The 22,824-nt window shown below is 42.7% G+C and overlaps 2 protein-coding genes across 2 annotated transcripts in view; both read left to right on the top strand.

Moving 5' to 3' along the window:
* cfap61 (cilia and flagella associated protein 61) overlaps positions 1–20,344 on the top strand; it is a 55,274-nt gene extending 34,930 nt beyond the window's left edge. Inside the window, exons 16-26 of the mRNA XM_061901380.1 lie at positions 3,974–4,066; positions 4,136–4,304; positions 4,481–4,658; positions 5,049–5,314; positions 5,651–6,622; positions 6,690–7,017; positions 10,961–11,043; positions 11,167–11,372; positions 11,909–12,005; positions 18,336–18,511; positions 20,113–20,344. Of these exons, the coding sequence (XP_061757364.1) occupies positions 3,974–4,066; positions 4,136–4,304; positions 4,481–4,658; positions 5,049–5,314; positions 5,651–6,622; positions 6,690–7,017; positions 10,961–11,043; positions 11,167–11,372; positions 11,909–12,005; positions 18,336–18,494 (2,551 nt within the window). The 3' untranslated portion in view covers positions 18,495–18,511; positions 20,113–20,344. The remainder of the gene's footprint in view (positions 1–3,973; positions 4,067–4,135; positions 4,305–4,480; positions 4,659–5,048; positions 5,315–5,650; positions 6,623–6,689; positions 7,018–10,960; positions 11,044–11,166; positions 11,373–11,908; positions 12,006–18,335; positions 18,512–20,112) is intronic.
* A 303-nt stretch (positions 20,345–20,647) lies between these two features.
* LOC133553317 (insulinoma-associated protein 1a-like) lies at positions 20,648–22,171 on the top strand. The gene has a single exon (XM_061901381.1). The coding sequence runs from the start codon at positions 20,815–20,817 to the stop codon at positions 21,796–21,798; it is 984 nt and encodes a 327-aa protein (XP_061757365.1). The 5' UTR covers positions 20,648–20,814; the 3' UTR covers positions 21,799–22,171.
* Positions 22,172–22,824: the final 653 nt, after the last annotated feature.

The raw sequence follows: 22,824 nt of genomic DNA, 5'->3' as shown, positions 1-22,824 counted from the left end.
ATATTTAATATCATAAAGTCACATTTATATAATACACTTTGTACAAAAACAGAAAATACACGGGAACAAACAAACACTAACCTGGCACAGTCAAAAACTGTTGCGCCTCTACTCAGCAACACCTGAGCAAGATCCCGACTCCTCCCTAAATAGACAGGCACTTGGCCTTGGAGCCAATCCCTTTAGTGACGTCATCAATTTGACAGACAGAAAGTGTGTTTGGCTCTAACAGTAGTCTACTATTGAAATAGAAAGCGGCAGGTTGCTGATCCTGGACCAGCTGATAGCTGCCAGGCAAGCAGGGCACTTTTGCTGAGTGGCGGCTGGCAAAATGGCAAAGGCGTCAGTGGAGAGCGCAGCTGTTTGGTGTTGAGCATGTGTGGCGCAGGTCGCCTTTAATTAGCCTCCCTGTCAGCGTCCATGTTAGCTGCCGCTAATGAGTTGACTAATGAGGCCATGACTAAAGGCTAGGGTGAATGGTGGATCAGCCTGCTGGAGGCCCTTATCAGCCCTACCCAAACCCTGGCCAGCCCCCGCGCACTGATTCCAGCAGCAGCAGTAAATCCCCCCCCCACCCTTTTACCATCTAGCATGGGGTCAGATGGATAAAGAGCTGGCTGGGCTTGAGTCCAGCTCCAGGGTCACGGCCGCCGTCTGTCGACGCCTGATAGCGGAGCACGGCGCCTCATTTGCATGCAGACAGTAACAATGTGCCTCAATCCACCTTCTGCTGCAGATTAGCATGCTAACATTGTCTCATGCTGCTTGCATCATTACATCACTTCTCCACCAACACAACAAACCTGTTGTTATGCCTTCCATTCCTTCTAGATCACTTCTTACAACATTGGCTATAGTTGTTATATGGCAGTGCTGCCCAGCTGCCATGCAGTATTCCCTCTCTAATCGATTTTTAAATGTATTTAAATGTATGTAAAAACATTTAATTGTTTAATTTTATTTGTTTAATTTCCTGTGATTGTAATGTATTTGTTTAATTTGATTTAATTGTAAAGTATTTGTTTTATTTTTATGTATTTATAATTTGTTTAATGTATGTATTTATTATTATGATTATTATTTATGTATTTCTTTTTTTTCCTTTGTGGTTTGTTGTGTATATGTGTGTTGCTGCCTTGGCGTGTCTGTCGTGCATGTCTGATCTCTGCGGCAGGTCTGCTGGGGGGTCATTGCAATGGGTGCTGTCAAGAAGTGTTGGTGACGAACCCCAAGGTGCAGAGATGGATGGCTTGTTGTAGGAAAACATGATTTTAATGTTCAAAGGAAATGCAGGAAAACAGGAATCAGGCAACAGGATACAGGAATCAAGGAGAACTAGAGACAGCAAACAGGAACCAGCAAACAGGAAACAAAAAACAGGAAACAGGTTATAAGATACGGGGAACCAAGAGACAGCAAACCGCAAACAGCTAACAATCCTCAAGCACTGACTGAAGGGCGAGGCAGTTATAAATAGTTGCCGGATTGGCAATTGCCACCAGGTGTGCCAGACTGCCAGTCGGGGACAGGTGAGGGAACCGAGTGCTCAGGAAGATGTGCAGGAAATGGAACCAAAATAAGAGCGCTGACAGGAAATAAAACACAAGCAGAGAAAAACCTGAACATAGCCAAACTGTCAGTGACAAGCCTGACGGTATCCCCCCCTTCCGATAACGGATACCAGACGTTCTAAAAAACAAAACAAAAAAAAGTCCAAAGTCGCGGAAGAGCGGCGGAAGGACAAGACGGTGGGTCGCCAGACCAAGTGTCCCCGCAACCATCAGGGAAGAGTCAGGTAATTGGCGTGGCGGTCTCCTGATGGCCGCCCGTGCATTGGCCAACTGGAGGTCGCGGAGGCAATGATGCTGGAGTCGCTTGCGACAGCGTGGGAATGCACTTCTATGAGCCAACCCACGTTACGTGGAAACCGTGTTAAACATAAATCATATAGCCTACTACCATGCCAATACACTAAGTAGAAAATCATTACATGTAACGCATTATATTGTGCCAAGCAAATACCACCACATTAGGGCCTGATGCACATACAGTACCAGAAACCGCAAATAGCCGTGCTAATGTTGGAATGCATTTCCTCAATGAAATATGCACTTACACTACCCATATCCACTTAGGTTTTATTTGTCGAAAATATATTTTGCCACTTGAGTTCGATGACACATCGACATACAGTCTTACAGGCATATATTTCTCCCGTTAGCCTGTATGTCAATGTGTCATTGACCGGGCTGGCATGCTAAGCCTTACACTAGGAGCTGAGCACCGACCACCCCAAGCTTTTGTTGCACGAACATACTAGCTTTGTTAGACAAGGTCATAGACTGTATTGGACAATATAGTTTACATATGAAATGTTGAAATGTTCATTTCCATAAGTAATAAGAAAACATAAATGCCTTACTTACCTATCAAGGAGGAAATTAGCAAGTTTGGCTTCAGGTGAAAAAATCTTCTGAGCCTTCAATGGAATCCATCTTTCGAAGGCATCCCCGATACAAATCCTTGTTTTGTTCCTGGCTTTGTTATGAATAAGTTGAGAATCATAATGATGCCTTTTAGATGTACTAAGGTCTGACATATTTAGTAACTTTACCAGTGGCAGTAGCTCAAAGAAGAGGGCGGTGCGTAACTGGCAACCTGAATGTGGCACACTCACTGACTTTTAAATTGGTCAAACGGTGGAGGTCGGGGCATCATAATTAAAACAATAACAATATTTTGGGGCTCTAAATCTAATTTTAAAACTAGCTTATGCCGGCCGAACTACCGTTATCAGTTATAAAATGGTATAGCTCGGTTGGTAGAGCGGCCGTGCCAGCAACTTGAGGGTTGCAGGTTCGATCCCAGCTTCCGCCATCCTAGTCACTGCCGCTGTGTCCTTGGGCAAGACACTTTACCCACCTGCTCCCAGTGCCACCCACACTGGTTTGAATGTAAAAATTAGATATTGGGTTTCACTATGTAAAGCGCTTTGAGTCACTAGAGAAAAAGCACTATATAAATATAATTCACTTCACTTCACAAAGGTATTTAAAGAGAACATGATTTATTAATGCCTTTTGACATATCAGAGCCATTTAATGATGACTTGTCATGAAATTATTACATATGGCACCTTTAAGGGTTGCAGGTTCGATCCCTACTTCTGCCATTCTATAGTCACTGCTGTTGTGTCATGTGGGCAAGACACTTTACCCACCTGTTCCCAGTGCCACCAACACTAGTTTGAATGTAACTTAGGTTATGGGTTTCCTTATGTAAAGTGCTTTGAGTCACTAGAGAAAAGCGCTGAATAAGTATAATTCACTTCACTTCATTTATTTGTATATATCATATTTGCTGATGTAGTTCTGTTGCTGTTGTTATTTTTGTTGTTGTCTCTCTGTGTCTTGTCCCGCTCTTTATTCTTTCTATTCTCTCCTGCTCTGGTCAAGCTGCGCAAAGCACTAAATATGGTAAATGGTAAACGGGTTGTACTCGTATAGCGCTTTTCTACCTTTTTTTTTAAGGAACTCAAAGCGCTTCGACACTATTTCCACATTCACCCATTCACACACACACACACACACACACACATTCACACATTCACACATTCACACACTGATGGCGGGAGATACCATGCACGGCACTAACCAGGACCCAACAGGAACAAGGGTGATAAATTCATTTAATCAAGTAATATATTCATTAAATAAAATACAAATAGGTCAACAAGAGAAATATACCACACTTGCCCTTTGTAAAGCAAATATGGGCATCTACATCAACAATATGATTTGCCTGAGTGGATGGATGGGACTCATAAAAAAACAAACAAACAAAAAAACATTAGTTGTAAGTGTTTCTGACGCGGCCCAGCTAGCTGCACTTTTGTTTTTATACAAACGTGGACTTAAGTATTAGGACCCTCCAGGAAGCAGAAAGTGCTAAGTCATTCTAAATGTCTCTGCAGTCCCCACCTAAGATTCAACAACCTCACCCTCATCTCAACGCATGGTTTCCCTGACCACAGCAACCTCCAAGGCGCAAAGTTCCTGTCCACGAGGCGAGTACGTGCTGTACCAGCCCTGTATTGAACATGCTGTTTCTGAACATGATTTACCGCCTCCTGCAGCCACGCCTACAGCAGTGGCGCCCTGCAACAGTTGCCACTACGCTCCTGCGTCACAGAGATCGCTGCCAAGATGGTCGCCATTGACAGGAAGTCCAAACACGTGCTGGTGTCCAGTGGTGCTAAGATTCCCTACGATTACCTTGTCCTCTGCACCGGCCTGCAGTACCAAGTGAGTTATGCTTAATGTTTCATATCCAGAAATACACATTAAAATCTCTTAAATCTTCACTATTTGTGAAGATTATCACTAATTGTGTGTTATACATACTTGGCCAGTGAAACTGATTTTGATTCTGATTCTGTTCATCACATACTTTGTGTTTCTTCTTCTTCTTGTTCTTATAGGTTCCGTGTCCAACACTACTGGATCCGAACCAGGAGGACAAAAACGAGCATCATCAAGGGCTGTCCTGCCCCCCCAGGTACACCGGGCCGGTACCGTCGAATTTCTTCACTCTCAATGACCAACATGACTGTGCAACCGCCCGCCAATGGCTGCTTGACAACTTTACAGGGAAGAAAGGTATATACACACACGCATGCACGCACGCACGTGAACACACACACACAAACACGCACACACACAAACACACACACACACACACACACTCACACACACACACACACACACACACACACACACACACACACACACACACACACACACACACACACTCTCTCTCTTTTAATGCTGGCCGGTCTTTAATGTTGACATCACAGGAGTCAGTACCATGGACAGTGACCATTTTTGCTCTTCAGGTTTCAGTCTTGTTTGCAACAATTCTAAATGATTTCAATAATGTTTTTGTAAAATACTCATCCGGGAAATATTCTTTCTGCACTCGTTTTTATTATGTTTTATCATTAAGATGCCAGTTTGGAAGCTTCACGCTAACACTGTCCTTCTCACTAGATAACGCTATTGTCTACGGGAACAGCATTGATGTCTTCACCACCGTGGAGACGTTGCTCCGTCTTGGAGTGCGAGGTGCCTGTATTCACCTGGTCCTGCCTCCTCTGGAAGGTGTCATTTGCAGTAACCCACCTCCCGACTCTGAGATGTCCAATGACCCGCCTCCTGACTGCGACTTGTCCAATGACCCGCCTCTTGACTCTATTGCATCCAATGACGCGCCTACCAACTCTGATGCATCCAATGACCTGCCTCCAAACTCTGAAGCATCCAATGACCCGCCTCCCAACTCTGACACATTCCATGACCTGCCCCCTGACTCCTCCAATGACCCGCCTACCAACTCTGAAGCATCCAATGACCCGCCTCCCAACTCTGACACATTCCATGACCTTCCCCCTGACTCGTCCAAAGACCCGCCTACCAACTCTGACTCGTCCAATGACCCGCCTCCTGACTCGTCTATTGACCCACCTCTTGATTTATCCAATGTCATGCTTCCTGACTCTGACGCATCCAATGACCCGCCACCCAACTCTGATGCATCCAATGACCCGCTTCCCGACTCCAACACATCCGATGACCCGCCTCTCTACTCTGAGACAACCAATGACCCGCTGCCTGACGCTCAGGTGTTCAATGACCCACCTCCTGACTCTGATACATTCAATGACCCGCCTCTTGACTTTGACGCATCCAAAGACTCACCTCTCAACTCCGACGCATTCAAAGACCCACTTCCTGACTCTGGCGCATCCATTGACCCACCACCTGACTGTGACGCATCCAATAACCCACCTTCTGACTCTGATGCATCCAATGACCTGCCTCCCAAATGTGACACATCAAATGACCCGCCTCCTGACTCTGACACATCTCATGACCCACCTCCTGATTGTGACGCATCCAACTTTGAGGCATCCAATGACCCGCCTCCTGACTCTGACGCATCCAATGACCCACATCCCGTCTCTGAAGCATCCAATGACCTGCCTCCTGACTCTGACTCCTCCAATGACCCACCTCCCGATTCTAACACATCCAATGACCCACCTCCCGATTCTAACACATCCAATGACCCACCTCCCGATTCTAACGCATCCAATGACCCGCCTCCTGACTCTGACTCATCCAATGACCCACATCCCGTCTCTGAAGCGTCTAATGACCCTCCTCCTGACTCTGACTTCTCCAATGACCCACGTTCCGGTTGTAACACATCCAATGACCCACCTCAAGATTTTAACGCATCCAATGACCCACCTTCCGATTCTAAAGCATCCAAGGACCCAAATCCCGAGTCTGAAGCGTCCAATGACCTGCCTCCTGACTGTGACGCATCCAACGATACACTACCTGAGAGTAACGACTACAGTGCCCTGCCCGCAGACCCCAGTGTTTCCTACTTTGTTGACCCCGCTGTGGAGAAAGCTGTGATGTCGCGCCTGCAGAAGGCCAGGGTTCATGTCCACCGGGACTGCGTGCTGACCAACATGAACGATGGAGGTCATCCTGATCCTCTCATGTCGGTATCTTTCAGCACCGCCTCAGAACCTCTCCACCTGCCATGCGGAGTAAGTTAAGTTCCCCGTGGATCGGTATGATCATCACCTGCACACATGTGTCCTGTCTTCTTGTCAGGTGTTCATCAACCTTTCCAATAAAGGAGTGGACTACGATGCATTCAGGAGCATCAGCAGCTCGTTCCTGGTCTTTGACGGCCGGCTGGTCATCGACGCCATGTTCCACACCAACGACCCCTCAATTTGGGGTGCTGGCCCGCTCACCAAATTCTCTCGCGCGTACTACAGCGAGGAGTGGTCGCACGCCAACTTTAACTCCAAGGAGGTGGGCCAGGAGCTGGCAGCCATGCTGCTGACCCACTTCGACCCCACACTGGAGCCGGTTGACGAGACACCAGGCGCCACCGACCGACTGGTTCCCATCTACAAAAATCCAATGATTCAAGGTCCCTAATGAAATATATTCAGTACATGTACACACACACACACACACACACACACACACACACACACACACACACACACACACACACACACACACACACACATATATATATATATATATATATATATATATATATTTATACAGTATATATATATATATATATATATACTGTACGGAAGAACTTTGAACACGTCACGAGGGAGGTGCGGGACATTGAGTCCGAGTGGACCATGTTCCGCACCTCTATTGTCGAGGCGGCTGATCGGAGCTGTGGTCGCAAGGTAGTTGGTGCCTGTCGGGGCGGCAATCCGAAAACCCCTTGGTGGACACCAGCGGTGAAGGATGCCGTCAAGCTGAAGAAGGAGTCCTATCGGGTCCTTTTGGCTCATAGGACTCCGGAGGCAGTGGACAGGTACCGACAGGCCAGAGGCTGTGCAGCTTCAGCAGCGGTCGCGGAGGCGAAAACTCGGACATGGGAGGAATTCGGGGAAGCCATGGAAAACGACTTCCGGACGGCTTCGAAGCGATTCTGGACCACCGTCCGCCGCCTCAGGAAGGGGAAGCAGTGCACTATCAACACCGTGTATGGTGCGGATGGTGTTCTGCTGACCTCAACTGCGGATGTTGTGGATAGGTGGAAGGAATACTTCGAAGACCTCCTCAATCCCACCAACACGTCTTCCTATGAGGAAGCAGTGCCTGGGGAATCTGTGGTGGACTCTCCTATTTCTGGGGCTGAGGTCGCTGAGGTAGTTAAAAAGCTCCTCGGTGGCAAGGCCCCAGGGGTGAATGAGGTCCGCCCGGAGTTCCTTAAGGCTCTGGATGCTGTGGGCTGTGTTGGTTGACAAGACTCTGCAGCATCGCGGGGACATCGGGGGCAGTACCTCTGGATTGGCAGACCGGGGTGGTGGTTCCTCTCTTTAAGAAGGGGGACCGGAGGGTGTGTTCCAACTATCGTGGGATCACACTCCTCAGCCTTCCCGGTAAGGTTTATTCAGGTGTACTAGAGAGGAGGCTACGCCAGATAGTCGAATCTCGGATTCAGGAGGAACAGTGTGGTTTTCGTCCTGGTCGTGGAACTGTGGACCAGCTCTATACTCTCGGCAGGGTTCTTGAACTGTGGACCAGCTCTATACTCTCGGCAGGGTTCTTGAAATTGAGGGTGCATGGGAGTTTGCCCAACCAGTCTACATGTGCTTTGTGGACTTGGAGAAGGCATTCGACCGTGTCCCTCGGGAAGTCCTGTGGGGAGTGCTCGGAGAGTATGGGGTATCGGACTGTCTTATTGTGGCGGTCCGGTCCCTGTACGATCAGTGCCAGAGCTTGGTCCGCATTGCCGGCAGTAAGTCGGACACTTTTCCAGTGAGGGTTGGATTCCGCCAAGGCTGTCCTTTGTCACCGATTCTGTTCATAACTTTTATGGACAGAATTTCTAGGCGCAGTCAAGGCGTTGAGGGGTTCCGGTTTGGTGACCGCAGGATTAGGTCTCTGCTTTTTGCAGATGATGTGGTACTGATGGCTTCATCTGACCAGGATCTTCAGCTCTCACTGGATCGGTTCGCAGCCGAGTGTGAAGCGACCGGAATGAGAATCAGCACCTCCAAGTCCGAGTCCATGGTTCTCGCCCGGAAAAGGGTGGAATGCCATCTCCGGGTTGGGAAGGAGACCCTGCCCCAAGTGGAGGAGTTCAAGTACCTAGGAGTCTCTTTCACGAGTGAGGGAAGAGTGGATTGTGAGATTGATAGGCGGGTCGGTGCGGCGTCTTCAGTAATGCGGACGTTGTACCGATCCGTTGTGGTGAAGAAGGAGCTGAGCCGGAAGGCAAAGCTCTCAATTTACCGGTCGATCTACGTTCCCATCCTCACCTATGGTCATGAGCTTTGGATTATGACCGAAAGGATAAGATCACGGGTACAAGCGGCCGAAATGAGTTTCCTCCGCCGTGTGGCGGGACTGTCTCTTGGAGATAGAGTGAGAAGCTCTGCCATCCGGGGGGAGCTCAATGTAAAGCCGCTGCTCCTCCACATCGAGAGGAACCAGATAAGGTGGTTCGGGCATCTGGTCAGGATGCCACCCGAACGCCTCCCTAGGGAGGTGTTTAGGGCACGTCCAACCGGTAGGAGGCCACGGGGAAGACCCAGGACACGTTGGGAAGACTATGTCTCCCGGCTGGCCTGGGAACGCCTCGGGATCCCCCGGGAAGAGCTAGACGAAGTGGCTGGGGAGAGGGAAGTCTGGGTTTCCCTGCTTAGGCTGTTGCCCCCGCGACCCGACCTCGGATAAGCGGAAGAAGATGGATGGATTGATGTATATATATATATATATATATATATATATATATATATATATACACACTGGGGCAAAAAAGTATTTAGTCAGCCATCGATTGTGCAAGTTCTCCCGCTTAAAATGATGACAGAGGTCTGTCTCTTTCATCATAGGTACACTTCAACTCTGAGAGACAGAATGTGAAAAAAAAAATCAGGAATTCACAGTGTAGGAATTTTAAATAATTTATTTGTAAATTATGGTGGAAAATAAGTATTTGGTCAACCATTCTAAGCTCTCACTGATGGTAGGAGGTTTTGGCTCAAAATCTCACGATACATGGCCCTATTCATTCTTTCCTTAACACAGATCAATCGTCCTGTCCCCTTAGCAGAAAAACAGCCCCAAAGCATGATGTTTCCACCCCCATGCTTCACAGTAGGTATGGTGTTCTTGGGATGCAACTCAGTATTCTTCTTCCTCCAAACACGACGAGTTGAGTTTATACCAAAAAGTTCTATTTTGGTTTGATCTGACCACATGACATTCTCCTAATCCTCTGCTGTATCATCCATGTATCCATTTTGGTACAACCTCAACTTGTCGTGTTTGGTGGAAGAGTACTGAGTTGCATCCCAAGAACACCAGACCTACTGTGAATCATGGGGGTGGAAACATCATGCTTTGGGGCTGTTTTTCTGCTAAGAGGACATGACGATTGATCCGTGTTAAGGAAAGAATGAATGGGGCCATGTATCGTGAGATTTTGAGCCAAAACATCCTTCCATCAGTGAGAGCTTTGAATGGTTGACCAAATACTTGTTTTGCACCATAATTTACAAAATAAATTATTTAAATTCCTACAATGTGTATTCCTGGATTTTTTTTTTCACATTCTGTCTCTTCCAGTTGAAGTGTCCCTATGATGAAAATTACAGACCTTTGTCATCATTTTAAGATACACACATATATATATACATATATATATATATATATATATATATATATATATATATATATATATATATATATATATATATATATATATATATATATATAAATATATATATATAAATGATAAATAAATAAATGGGTTGTACTTGTATAGCGCTTTTCTGCCTTCAAGGTACTCAAAGCGCTTTGACACTACTTCCACATATTAAAAAAAATAAAATAAAATAAAAAAAATAAAAAATAAAAAAAAAATATATATATAATATATATATATATAAATAAAAAAATATATATATGTGTGTGTGTATGTGTGTGTATAGGTATATATGTATACATATATCAATCAATGTTTACTTATATAGCCCTAAATCACTAGTGTCTCAAAGGGCTGCAATAACCACAACACAAACCACTACGACATCCTCGGTACATATATACATATATATGTATACATATACACATACACACATATACTGTATATATATTATAGTACCACACATAAGATCACTTAGTCAGTATCCAGCACAATTCTGTTTCCATTAGAAGCATGTAGAAAACAAAATAACACTATCTGTTTGTCATATTACCTACTGTAAATACACATGCTTATAGTACATGTACAAGAAGTGTATCTTTGTAAGAATCCAAAAACTTCATGCAGTAGGTGGTGTACCTATTGAAGTGTCCATTGAGTAAGCAGAGGCGTGTTTGTGTGTGTGCAGGTGGGAAGTTACCGGGAAGATTAAACTTTCTGCATGTCACCAAACCAGCAGCCAGCAGCCAGTCAGGAACTTCTGTTGAACACGTATGTTTACGTCTTTCTTTTTTGACCACATCCACCTCCCCACTGAATGATGGACACCCCCCCCCCCCCCCCCCCCACCCCAACTCCCACCCCACCATTCCCGCCACACCGTGCTACCAACAGGGTCGACACGTGGCGACTGGACAGGCAGAGAAGGGAGACTATCTCTGTCTGCATCTGGACCAAAACCAGCTGGTGGAGACACTTACCTGTTTGTCCCTAAAGCCCCTTCCCGTCCCAAACCTCCTGTGTCTGTACGGCAAGCACCAGACGCTCCTGGGTCAGCTTCTGGTTCGTCTCGACCTGGGCCAGATCCAGGACCTCTACAGGTCCACACCACTCACCTGTCTTCTTTTCTGTATACCTGCGCGCGTGTGTGTGTGTGTGTGTGTGTGTGTGTGTGTGTGTGTGTGTGTGTGTGGGTGTGTGTGTGTGTTTGTTAAACAGCAGGTGACCTGCTTTTGAGATTTCAATACAAACGACCTGTGCCAGACTATTGTCCCCCGCCTCCTAATCTGTTTATGCAGTTTGCCAATCTGTCTTTGTGGACAGTGCGGGACAAGACAAAGAAGCCCTCTTCCCTACCTCCCACCAGCCGTATCTCTCACTCAACCCCTCTTGCTGGTCAGCTGACTTGTAAAGTAATTGGGGCGTATGACAGTTTATCAGAACCCGTTAAAGTCAATGAACATGGAGAAGTGTGCGAGTTCCACACTTGCTCATTGTCATCTTCTTACAAGAGTAATATGAAAGACAAAATGCGCGTCACCGATGATGTATTTACACTTTTGTGATTAAGGTTATATAAGGCAAGTACTTTATCAACTCCCAGCCTGATCCTGAGTTTCTGCCCCCCATGTTACAGTTTCTTCAAGCAAAGCTGGTGTCTGGCCATCTTTCACGACCGTTTCTGTGACTTTGAGGAAGAGCTGGTTTACGTCACTTCAGCCAACACTCTCACTGTAAGCATTCATGTGTTTGTTCACAATCATACCTTCATACACAGCAATGAAGCGCAGGGAGGTTTGTGCTTAGCGAGCCACTGACACATTTGGAATTTAGTTTTACTTAAATTCATGTTCATACATTGTGATCATTGTTATTACAGATCGGTCATTAAAGCTGGGGTTCTTGAATCTTCACCAGGCATTCAAATTGCAAATCCTGCACCCCACTCTGCGCACCTCGCTGAGATAGCTGTATGTGCACACACATAGGTTGTTGACAGTCTGAAGTTTCATCAAAGGTTCCCCTAGTTCGCCACTTAAAAAAGGATAAACACAAATATAGGAAAATTGAACATTAGATCACCTGTCTAGAAGGAAAACAGCCACATGCGTGTCCAAAATGAGTCCAAGGCCGGCCCGCAAGGCCCTCCATCTCAAATACGCCAGACCACAATATTTAACTGAGTTCCGGCTCTATTTGTTTATTTTGGATTTACAGCAGTTTTCTTTTCTTCCTATGATTTCCTCTGTTGTTGTTTTTTAGCAGTATATGCTTTAAAGGCAAGCGCAGGTATTGCGATCTTCTCAGGTGGGTGTTCGGCAGCCATGCTTTACTGCAAACAAGTTAGAACCGTGCACACACTTATATCGCGTCAGCCAATAAGGATGTTCCTTTCGTGGGCGCGGTTCACCCCACCTTTCTCTTGACTCTGGACGGGTTGGCTGCCAGGAAGACAAATTATTTTGTCTTCCGGGGTTTTATTTACTAAAATACTTAGTTATAAGACACAGAAAGGACACAGACGTACATTTTTTCCCCAAAATACTTTCTGTTATTACGTCATACTGTATGATGCTAATATGATTTTTTTTTAGTTAAAGGATATACATTTGTAACTTAGGTACCCCAGCTTTAAGCTATCAAGAAAGGAAGATAATAACTAACTTTTTTTAAATGATGTTATCAAATATTTAACAGTGTATTTATTTTGTTTTTTCATGAAATACTAATAACGTGTAGTTTTATCTTTTATTTGTATGTGAAGTAGGAAAACTTAATTTGTTTTAAAAGTAAAAGTATGATATTTTTTCTGTTTTATCTGAAAGTCCACTTTGGAGAAGTTTTTCATCAATGGATATACTGTACATCTTAGCAGCCACATTTCTTTGTTTGTTTGTTTGTTCTTCGATCGTTGAGTCATTCATTTATTCATTCATTATTCATTAGTTTTTAATTATTCATTCATTATTTGTTTTGTTTTTTCATTAATTTATTAATGAATTCACTCATTATTTATTCCTTATATTTATTAATTTAGACTCGCTTTCATTTATTTATTTATTCATTCATTTATTCATTCATTACTTCCTTCATTTCTTTATTCATTCAATTATTAATTTCTTTGTTCATTCATTTATTCTTAAAAGTATTCATTTAGTTTTTTTAAATGTATTATTATTATTAAATTATCTCTCTTGCAATAATGTTCCTGATTTTAGTACTCACACATAAACGCTGAAGTTTTTGTAATCCAAGAACGGTAAAAAAAAATGCCGCCACTGACTTTTTCCTTTTTGTATTAAGATGGCAGCGACAAGCACATTCATAAAAACATAAAATACTATATATATATATATATATATATATATATATATAGTATTTTATGTTTTTATGTTTTTATATATATATATATATATATATATATATATATATATATATATATATATATATATATATATATATATATATATATATATAGTATTTTATGTTTTTATGAATGTGCTTGTCGCTGCCATCTTAATATATATATATATATATATATATATATATATATATAAATACTATATATATATACATACATATATATATATATATATATATATATATATATAAATATACATATATATATATATATGTATATATATATATATATATATATATATATATATATATATATGTATATATATATATATATATATACATAGAATACATTACACTTCCTGTAAGTCATGATACCTGCTTATGCAGACATAATATTGCCGACATGGTAAGGCAAGGAAAGCTTATGTATGGAACAAAATTCATGCACTAGGCAATTTAAAGTGCTTTAAAAATTTTTGGAAGAAGTCAAAAATTAAACAATCATGAATCAAATTAAAACAGAAAATTTAATCATCATAAAAACAATCAAATTAAAATTTTAATCAAAGTTTGTAGCTAAAATACCTTTAGTTGTCATATGCACAGTTAAACAAAAGTCTGCATTTGAACATTGCCAAAATTGAGGCCCGTCTCAAATCTTCCGAAAGACAATTTCAAACTTTAAAACCATTAAACTGAAATGCAGCCACACCATGATTTGTCCTGATTCTGGGCACCAGGAGGAGACCACTCCCTGAGGAGACCGGGATGGTTCAAATAGTTCTAATATGTCAGAGATGTACTAAAAATGTATACACAACCAAAGTTGTTTGAAAGTTTATTCTTTAAGCATCAGTAAGCCAGTGCAGTAACCTATGCACTGGACTAATATGGTCATACAGTATTTCCTGGTTTTAGTCAGGACTCAAGCAGCTGCACCCTGGATGTACGGCAGCCGGTTTGCAGCTCACTAAGATAACCCAATGAAAAGGCCATTACAGTAGTCTAACCTACTAGAGACACAGGCATGGCTTGGTATTTCTAAGTCTGATTTTTACATTATTCCTCTGACTTTGGCTACGTTTTTTCAGGTGGTAGAAAGCTGTTGATGTTATTGACTTAATGTGACTGTTAGTTTAAGTCTGAGTTCATTCTCACCCTTAACTTTCTAAAATTATTACTCCGTTTCAGGAAGAGGGTCTCAAGGTGACTAATAATAGTTTCTCTTTGCTTTTGTAGGCCACATACAAATATCTCAGTTTTGCTTAAATTTATCTGAAGAAAATTGTTTTGCATCTACACACTGATCTGTTCCACGCAGTGACAAAGTGAATCAACAGGCCGACATTTACCTGCTGTCAGTGACACATGTGTCATCTGCATAGTTGTGGTTGGACACATCAAAGCTGCGTATGAGCTAGCCTAGTGGCAGCATGCACAATTTTAACAATAGGAGTCCAAGAATCGAGGCCTGAGGAACTCCACAAGTCATAACGATTTGGTCAGAGACCCAGTTACGAATTTCAACAAAGTATGTCCAATTATCGAGATAGGACTTGAACCAGTCAAGAAAAGAACAAGATATTCTCACCCAGTTTTCTAAGCACTGACATTAGATATTCTAATCAAACGTGTCAAACGCAGAACCATGACCAAGACTTTTCCTGTGTCCGTGTTCATTTGTCTCTTTGATCAGCGCTGTTTCGGTGCTTTGGTTGGGCCTTAAGCCTGATTGGAAATCATCAAACACATTGTTAAAGAGGAGAAACTCATTAAGCTGTTGGTATAGAACGTTTTTCCAGGATTTTTCCAAAAATTCAAGGTTTGATATGGGCCAATAGTTGTTCAGTACTGTGGTATCAAGACTATTCTACTTCAAGAGGGGCTTAATGACATCCGTTTTAAGGCCTTTGGAAATGTTCCAGTCTGAAGGAAGATGTTAACTAGATGAGCATATTGTGGTAACAAACAGCTCAGCTCAGACTTTTTAAATCTAGTGGGTAACTCAGCAAGACAGCATGTTGATGGTCTCAGACTGTGGATGATTTCTTCAACTGTTTTGTCAGTGACAGGAGTGAAATGTGCCAGCTCTAGTTGACGAGCTGACAGGAAAGTAACTATTTGTTTTCCAGGAATTATTACATTTGTAATGCCTTAAACTTTATCATGAAAAAATATTGCAAACTCATTGCTCTTTCATGTAGTAATGAGTTCTATTGGAAGTGAAATTGGAGGGGTTGCTCATCTGTTTACCGTAGCAAACAGGACACAATAGTTGTTTCTTCAGTTTGTGATTCTTTCAGAAAAATATTTTTCGCTTGTCCTACGCAAAGTCTGGTTGAACACATTTACCTTTCTTTGTAAATCATGTGTTGAACTTGGAGCTTTGACTTGCGCCTTTTCCGTTCAGCTCTGCGGCACTCCCTTTTCTGTGCTCAGACCGAGTCTTCATTTCTCCATGGTGACTTTTTTCTACTTTGACCATTGCAACCTTGACAGGAGCAATGGCGTCCAAAACATTTTCAACTCTTGATGTATATGAGTTCAATAAATCATCAACTTTAGCATACAGGTTTTTTTCAAACCTTATAATTTCCCTAAACTGCATCCCTATCCTGTTGTTTATGAGTCTTCCCCATCAACCGTAGACCTAATCGCTGGTTTGGGTCAAAGAAAACACAGAAATGATCTGATAAAGCAACATCGATAACATTCACATTTGAAATAGCAAGACGCTTAGTAATGATCAAATCACAAGTGTGGCCTCTGCTGTTTGTGGGCTCGTTTACATGCTTTGTTAGACCCAACATTTCAAGGACAGCACTGAGCCCTTCACCATGTCTGTCATTGGCTACATCCACACACACACACATTAAGTCCCCTATAATGGCCATACAGTCAAACTCAGTGCACACAACTTAAAGTAATTCCATAAAACCATCAAAAAATAATTAGAATGTTCTACTGGTTTGTAAATAGTGATATAAAGTATGGCTGATTGTTTTGTTTCCATTTTTAATGACACATACTCAAATAATTAAATAAAAAAAAAACAAATGACAATTTGTGGGTGTGTTTATTGTCCCTGAATATGGCACACTCAAACCCCTCTGGTTTTCTCTTGTCTCAAACACATAGTTAAAGTGAGGTGGAGTAGTTTCAATCATAGCTACTTTTGCTGTGTTTATTTGGAGCCATGTCTCAGTTAAAAAACATAAAATCTAAATTGTATGATAAAATGGTTTGTTACTTAAAGCTCAGACAAGGAGTACTGTGTGTTTGAGATGAGCTAGAGTTTCACTGGGGGGGAAATTGATTGCGCCATGTCCGCAGTAAGGGGAATCATTTTAATCCCTGATTTCACCAATCTTTCAAGGTCTAGAAGTCTAATGGTTGACGGTTGGGAGAAGAAACGCAGTGAAGAATCTCTGGAGGGGGTAGATGTAACGGTTTTGAACCAGGTTTGTGGTGAGGGTCGTGATGAAGGTGATAGTGATGCAAGAGTTCCTGCATCAGAATCTTGTGTTTGGAATTCTGGAGGTGCTGTAGTTCTTGCGTGGCAGCGGAGAAGTTCTTCTTCCGCTCCCCTTCTATTCCTCCTGGGCCAGCCCAGCATCCCGTCCACGAGTATTCTGATACCTCAGTGCGTGGATGAGGTTATCCGTCAGTTGTCTCAATCCACCTCTGTTCAGGTGTGGGCCTTTCCCCTGAAACAGATCCTCTTGTTGCCTGAAGAGATTGAAGTTGTCAATAAAATGCAGTCCTCTGGAGTCACAATCTATGAAACGCCATGTTTTCAGCTGAAGCAGCCAGATGAATTTGTTTCTCTTTCTGTCGAAGTTTGAGAGTGATGGGTGTAGAAAATTCCACTTTATAAACACTTTTAACTAGTTTATTAAAGTCCTTCAGACTGTTGGTTTCTGACATACACTTCAACCACATGCACACATAACATCAGTTGTTTTATCCCTTGGTGTTTAGCCAGGACGTCAAGTAGCTGCTTTGTGAGGTGAGAGTCGATACCACATGGATAGCTGCAAGTAACCATTCTGCTTATGTTTATGTTAGATATGTCCATAGATACCAACGTTCTCACTTGGCTTCGGCCTAGCACCAAGTCCACTGCAGGTGTCTTTACAGAGTTATTGAAAAGACATGGTATCATTCAGCTTTTGCCTGTATGTAACAGTCTTTGATCTGGAGGTAATTGTGGACTTCTTATTATTGGACTCCACTAGGAGTGTCTCATTGAGTCTTTTTTCGCTTCCCAAAAAAAAACACAATTACTTGTAACGGACAAATTTCTTTTAGACTTATGACTATAACTATCACACTACAACTATCACAGGCAGACTTTGTTTGGGTTACTTCTTCAGCCATGTTGAGAAGGTTGTTGTCGCTGGCTCATCAGATGGATTGTAAAAAGCCTTAAAAAAAGAGCATTGAAATGATTCAGGGAATATTGCTTCACTTAAAAGAAACATAATACATTCATATTCAAGGCTTGTAGAATAATTTAAAAGCAAAAAAACAAACAGTGAGCAAGCAGGAGCAAATATTGACACTTCTGCACTCCTTGAAAGCAGGCAGCAGAGCGTGTCCAAAAACCATCCCCTTAAAATAAGCTTTTGAATTGTGATTATGGTATATGGTTACACTTCAAGAGACATCCAGGCTGAGTGATGCTTTGTTCACCCTTACAGGAAAGCGAGTTGAAGCAAATGGTTGCCGTGGAGGACAGTGCTCATCATCAGGCTGTGATGAAGGACGACGCCAGTAAAGCAGCGCTCAGGAGGAGCGCTGCCAAATATTTGTCTTTCAACAGCAACCTGCTGCCCATGTTCACCTGTCCTCTGGACTAATGACATCACTGCACCAGGTTCACTTTATTTATTGACACTTTATTCATGGACAATTAATTTTTTTAAACTCTTCTTTCATTGATATGTCGTTTATTCATTGACACTTCATTTATTGGCAATTTATGCAATGCGTAGTTAATTATTGACTATCTTTTGACAATGTATTTATTGGCAGTTTAGTCATTGACACCTCATTAATTGCCTCAAGAATCCTGACAAAGGTGTCCAAAGTGTCGATGATCAAAGTGTCTATTCATTGACACTTTATTCATTTAGTGTCATTAACTTAAAGGGGAACTCCATTTTTGGGGGAATTTTGGAACAAGTGCTTTTCGTTGTCATCCTTGCCAGTTCCATGTCCTAATTCGCGGTCAATGAGTCCCAACCTGTCGAATTACCTACCCAGACGTCTCATGTCCAAGTGAGATGCATGATCTACATACAACTTACAGGGAGCAAGGAAGTGAGAAAGCAGCAGACCCCTCAATGATGTAAAGATAGTGAGACACGGAATTGATCACGTCGACCGAGGTGAATCACGGCGCCGCTATGAATAGCTCTTCTGTGTTAGCACCTATAATAACAATATCATTAATACTTGGTTAATATTCAAGTCACGAAATTAAATGGAGTATTGTTGCTGTGTTTTTGATGGTTATTTATTGGATTTTACTGGCGGAATAGTGCAGATCCCAAGCAGACTTTTATTTACATTTATTCAATATTTAGAATGCATTAAAAACTATCCCTCCGTCATCACGTCTTTCATAGTGATTGTGATCCACAACCAATGATTGTAGAGCACTGCTTAAAAGGGCCTAATGGCCTGATCTGTTTCAGGTGTGAATTTTCAGGCCTAGCAAGGTTTACAAACACAAAAAACAGATGAAAAACCGAACAATGGGCAAAGTTACAGTAACAAAAAACTACAAAACCCATAAGTTACAAATATAACCCATCTGCTGTCAACACTCTGTGAGACAATGTGATATCCATATCCAATCAGTGACAAAGTATAATTGAATAGTAAATAACATACTGATTATTATAAACATAGTAGTAGATTTAAAAAGTCTTGCGATGTATGACAGCATTCAATCATTCATTTAAAATATGTCTGCAGCACAACATTCAATATTTACTGTATTTTCCATATTATAGACTGCACCAGTACTTAAGATGCATCCACTCAATTAAAAACAACAAAATGTTTTCCATATATTAGTTGAACCGGACTATAAGCCGCGGATATATATTTGTGAAATGTATTATTTACACAGAAAGATTTTGTATATGTGTAACTTACACACCTAATTGTTTTCAAATGGTGCATGCCATACAACAGTAAAACAGCTGATCAAACAATGCAATGAAGAATGTGTTGTCAATTTGGCTCTGGTAGCAGAGCAATAATTGAACTCTTCATTAGGTACACTTATGTGGTCCATTTTTTAAATAAATACTTGTTCTCGCAAGACATGGTCAGGTTCTGCCTGCACTTTTTAGGTCAAATGAATTGTTCACATGTTTTTGAAACATCATCGTCCTTACAGCTATATGCTAATAAGACTCACACATGTTAGCATGACAATGTATTAACATGATTATTATCTTCCAGAATGAGCCCACCGACACTTCGAGTGGCTGCACCGGTCACATGACCATATGTCATCTGATCCCCAATGAACATTCATGCAGATCACACTTTGACCTACTTGGACCCTGCCCCCCAAAATACACATGATTGCCCTCAGCACACGTCTGGACACACGACCCCAAAGTGACCCCCCTAATGTGAACCCCTGTCCTTATCCCCCCCAGGGCTTGTCAATATTTTGCTTGACAATAAAGCGATGATTTGATACAAAGCATTGTTGTGTGTGTGCGTGGACTACTGTCACCATGCGGGTGTGTGTGTGTGTCAGTGTGAGTGCGTAAGTGCGTGTGTGTGAGTGCGTATGCCCAGGAAGTGATCAAGTTGATGGTGAGTGTTGGGGGGGATCATCCTCCTCCTCACATCACAAATACAGGAGGGGTTGGCTGCTTGTGATTGGTCGAAAGAGGCGCCCGAGTGGGAGGGGAGAGAGGGGAGGGGGTTTAAAGTGGTGTTAAAAAGAAGCAGCAATGATTAATCCATTAGAATCCAAGCAGAAGCTTATGCACACGGGCCCCTTGCTTCCCACCCGCACACACACACACACTCTGACACACACACACACACACACACACACACACACACACACACACACACACACACACACACACACACACACACACACACACACACACACACACACACACACACACAGTGCCTTCCAGCATGCCTCGGGGCTTCCTGGTGAAGAGGAGCAAGAGGTCCATTCCGGTGTCGTACCGGTTCAGAACCGAGGATGAGGAAGATGATCTGCAGTCTTCACCTTCCCCCGTGCACGAGCGCGTGCGCACGCTGAAACCCCACTGCTGGCCGGCCGCTCTAGAGAGGACTACTAAGGGGGTCCAGTTCGGCGACCCGGAGGTGATGTACCGGTGTCTGTCCAGCCCGACACGGCCGGTCAGCAAAGAGCAGGACTTCACTTTGGGCTCGCTGACCCGCTCCGAGTCTTTCCCGGCCACGGCTGCTGCCCTCACGGCTCAGGACCACCTCTTCGAACCGGTGGACCTCAAGATGAACAACCGAACCGAATCCAGCACCACGGTGGGGACCAAGCGGACCAAAGTGAAAGCCACGCCCACCAAGAGAAGCAAATCAATGCGGAAGCTGCCCTTGGATGATGACGTCACCACCTCGCCTGTACTGGGTCTGAGGATTAAGGAGGTTCTGGTGGACCGGAAGCCTCCGGAGGGTGACGGTGAGTTTGTGTGTCAGCTGTGTGGGGAGGCGTACCGGGACCCGCTGAGCCTGGCCCAGCACAGGTGTTCCAGAATAGTTCGGGTAGAGTACCGCTGCCCAGAGTGTGCCAAGGTGTTCAGCTGCCCCGCCAACCTGGCCTCACACCGTCGCTGGCACAAACCCAAATTGACCAAAATGTTCCTCCCCACTTCCACTGGCCGAGAAACGTCCAGTCCAGAACCGTTAGAGTCCGGTTCGGAGGATGAACAGTTGGACTGCGACCAGTGCGACAAAAAGTTCAAAGGTCACTCCCACCTGCGTAAACACCTAGCTTCCGCGCACATGCATTACGCGCACTATGCCCGCCTCAAACTGAGCAACGCCGCTGCCATGGACACAAGCAGCGAACGTCACTTCCGGCTGCTACACAGCATACAAAGCCCCACCCACATTCCAAATGTCACTATCACGTGATATTGCTCTAGAAGTCTAAAGAATGGCGAAAATGTTCATAAAAATATTTAGTCTATCTTGTCATTTAGATTGTTTATTTTGTAATGTAGCTTGTTTATCTTGTCATTTTGTTTATTTTTGTTCTATAGAATGTTTATTTTGTCATTTAATTTATTTATATTGTAATTTAGCTTGTACAAATTGTTAGCATGTAGCCGCTAATGCCTTTGGATTACAAATCCTGCTGTAAACTGCCTTAAACTTTTATCTTATTTATTGGCTGTATTTATGGACTTATTGTCTTAGTACATGTGTTTGTATAGCTAAATTATTGAATTTGTTAAACATAATTATATATTTAAGTGTATTATTTTTATTTAATTAGCTCCAAGCAATCATGACTTTTTGTTTTGCCTTTTTTGTGACTCTTAGCGTTTCTTCTGCTTTGGATGTCCAAACACAATAAAGACCAAACTTCAACTGCTTGAGCTCTTTTTTAAACACAAACAGTACACTATCTTTACCAAAAGTCAGTTTTGAATATTCAGTCTAGTATTTCCTGACTAATAAAGTTTGCGGTATAGAACATTCCACAATCAAACTCATCGAATCTTCAGACATCGATGGAAGGGAGGCGAGTCGAGTACCTTGATTAAGTTCCTGCGTCCAGGTGTGTTGAAACAATATCTGTTTATTCCCCCATAAGCTGTGTTAAATATACACAAAAACATTGTTCGATGTGCAAAATCATAGATAATTATGAAACATTGTATTTGAACACAGCCCAAACAGTATTCATCAAATATTCCAGTGCACTCTAAAAGAATGAATAAAGTGTTATTCTCTAGTGTGCTGCTGTGGATTTCACATGACTAGTTCCTTGATGTATCATATGTTGGCAAGAAAAGCAGCAGATAAAAGAAATATTATCAGGGTCAGTTTCAAGCCTTTTTAATCACACAGAAAATTAACAATACAACACAGAACTTAATACGCGCAACATAATTATTCATATAATGCACCTGGTGTGCTTTTTACATCTATAGA

This window comes from Nerophis ophidion, linkage group LG05 (assembly GCF_033978795.1).
Source record: "Nerophis ophidion isolate RoL-2023_Sa linkage group LG05, RoL_Noph_v1.0, whole genome shotgun sequence".
NCBI classification, from domain to species: domain Eukaryota; kingdom Metazoa; phylum Chordata; class Actinopteri; order Syngnathiformes; family Syngnathidae; genus Nerophis; species Nerophis ophidion.
Note: the sequence above shows the minus strand (reverse complement) of the source record. Positions and strands in the feature narration are given on the sequence as shown.

What these genes read in the sequence shown, in the direction of transcription:
- LOC133553317 (XM_061901381.1), top strand. Translation starts at nt 20,815, where the DNA reads ATGCCTCGGGGCTTCCTGGTGAAGAGGAGCAAGAGGTCCATTCCGGTG.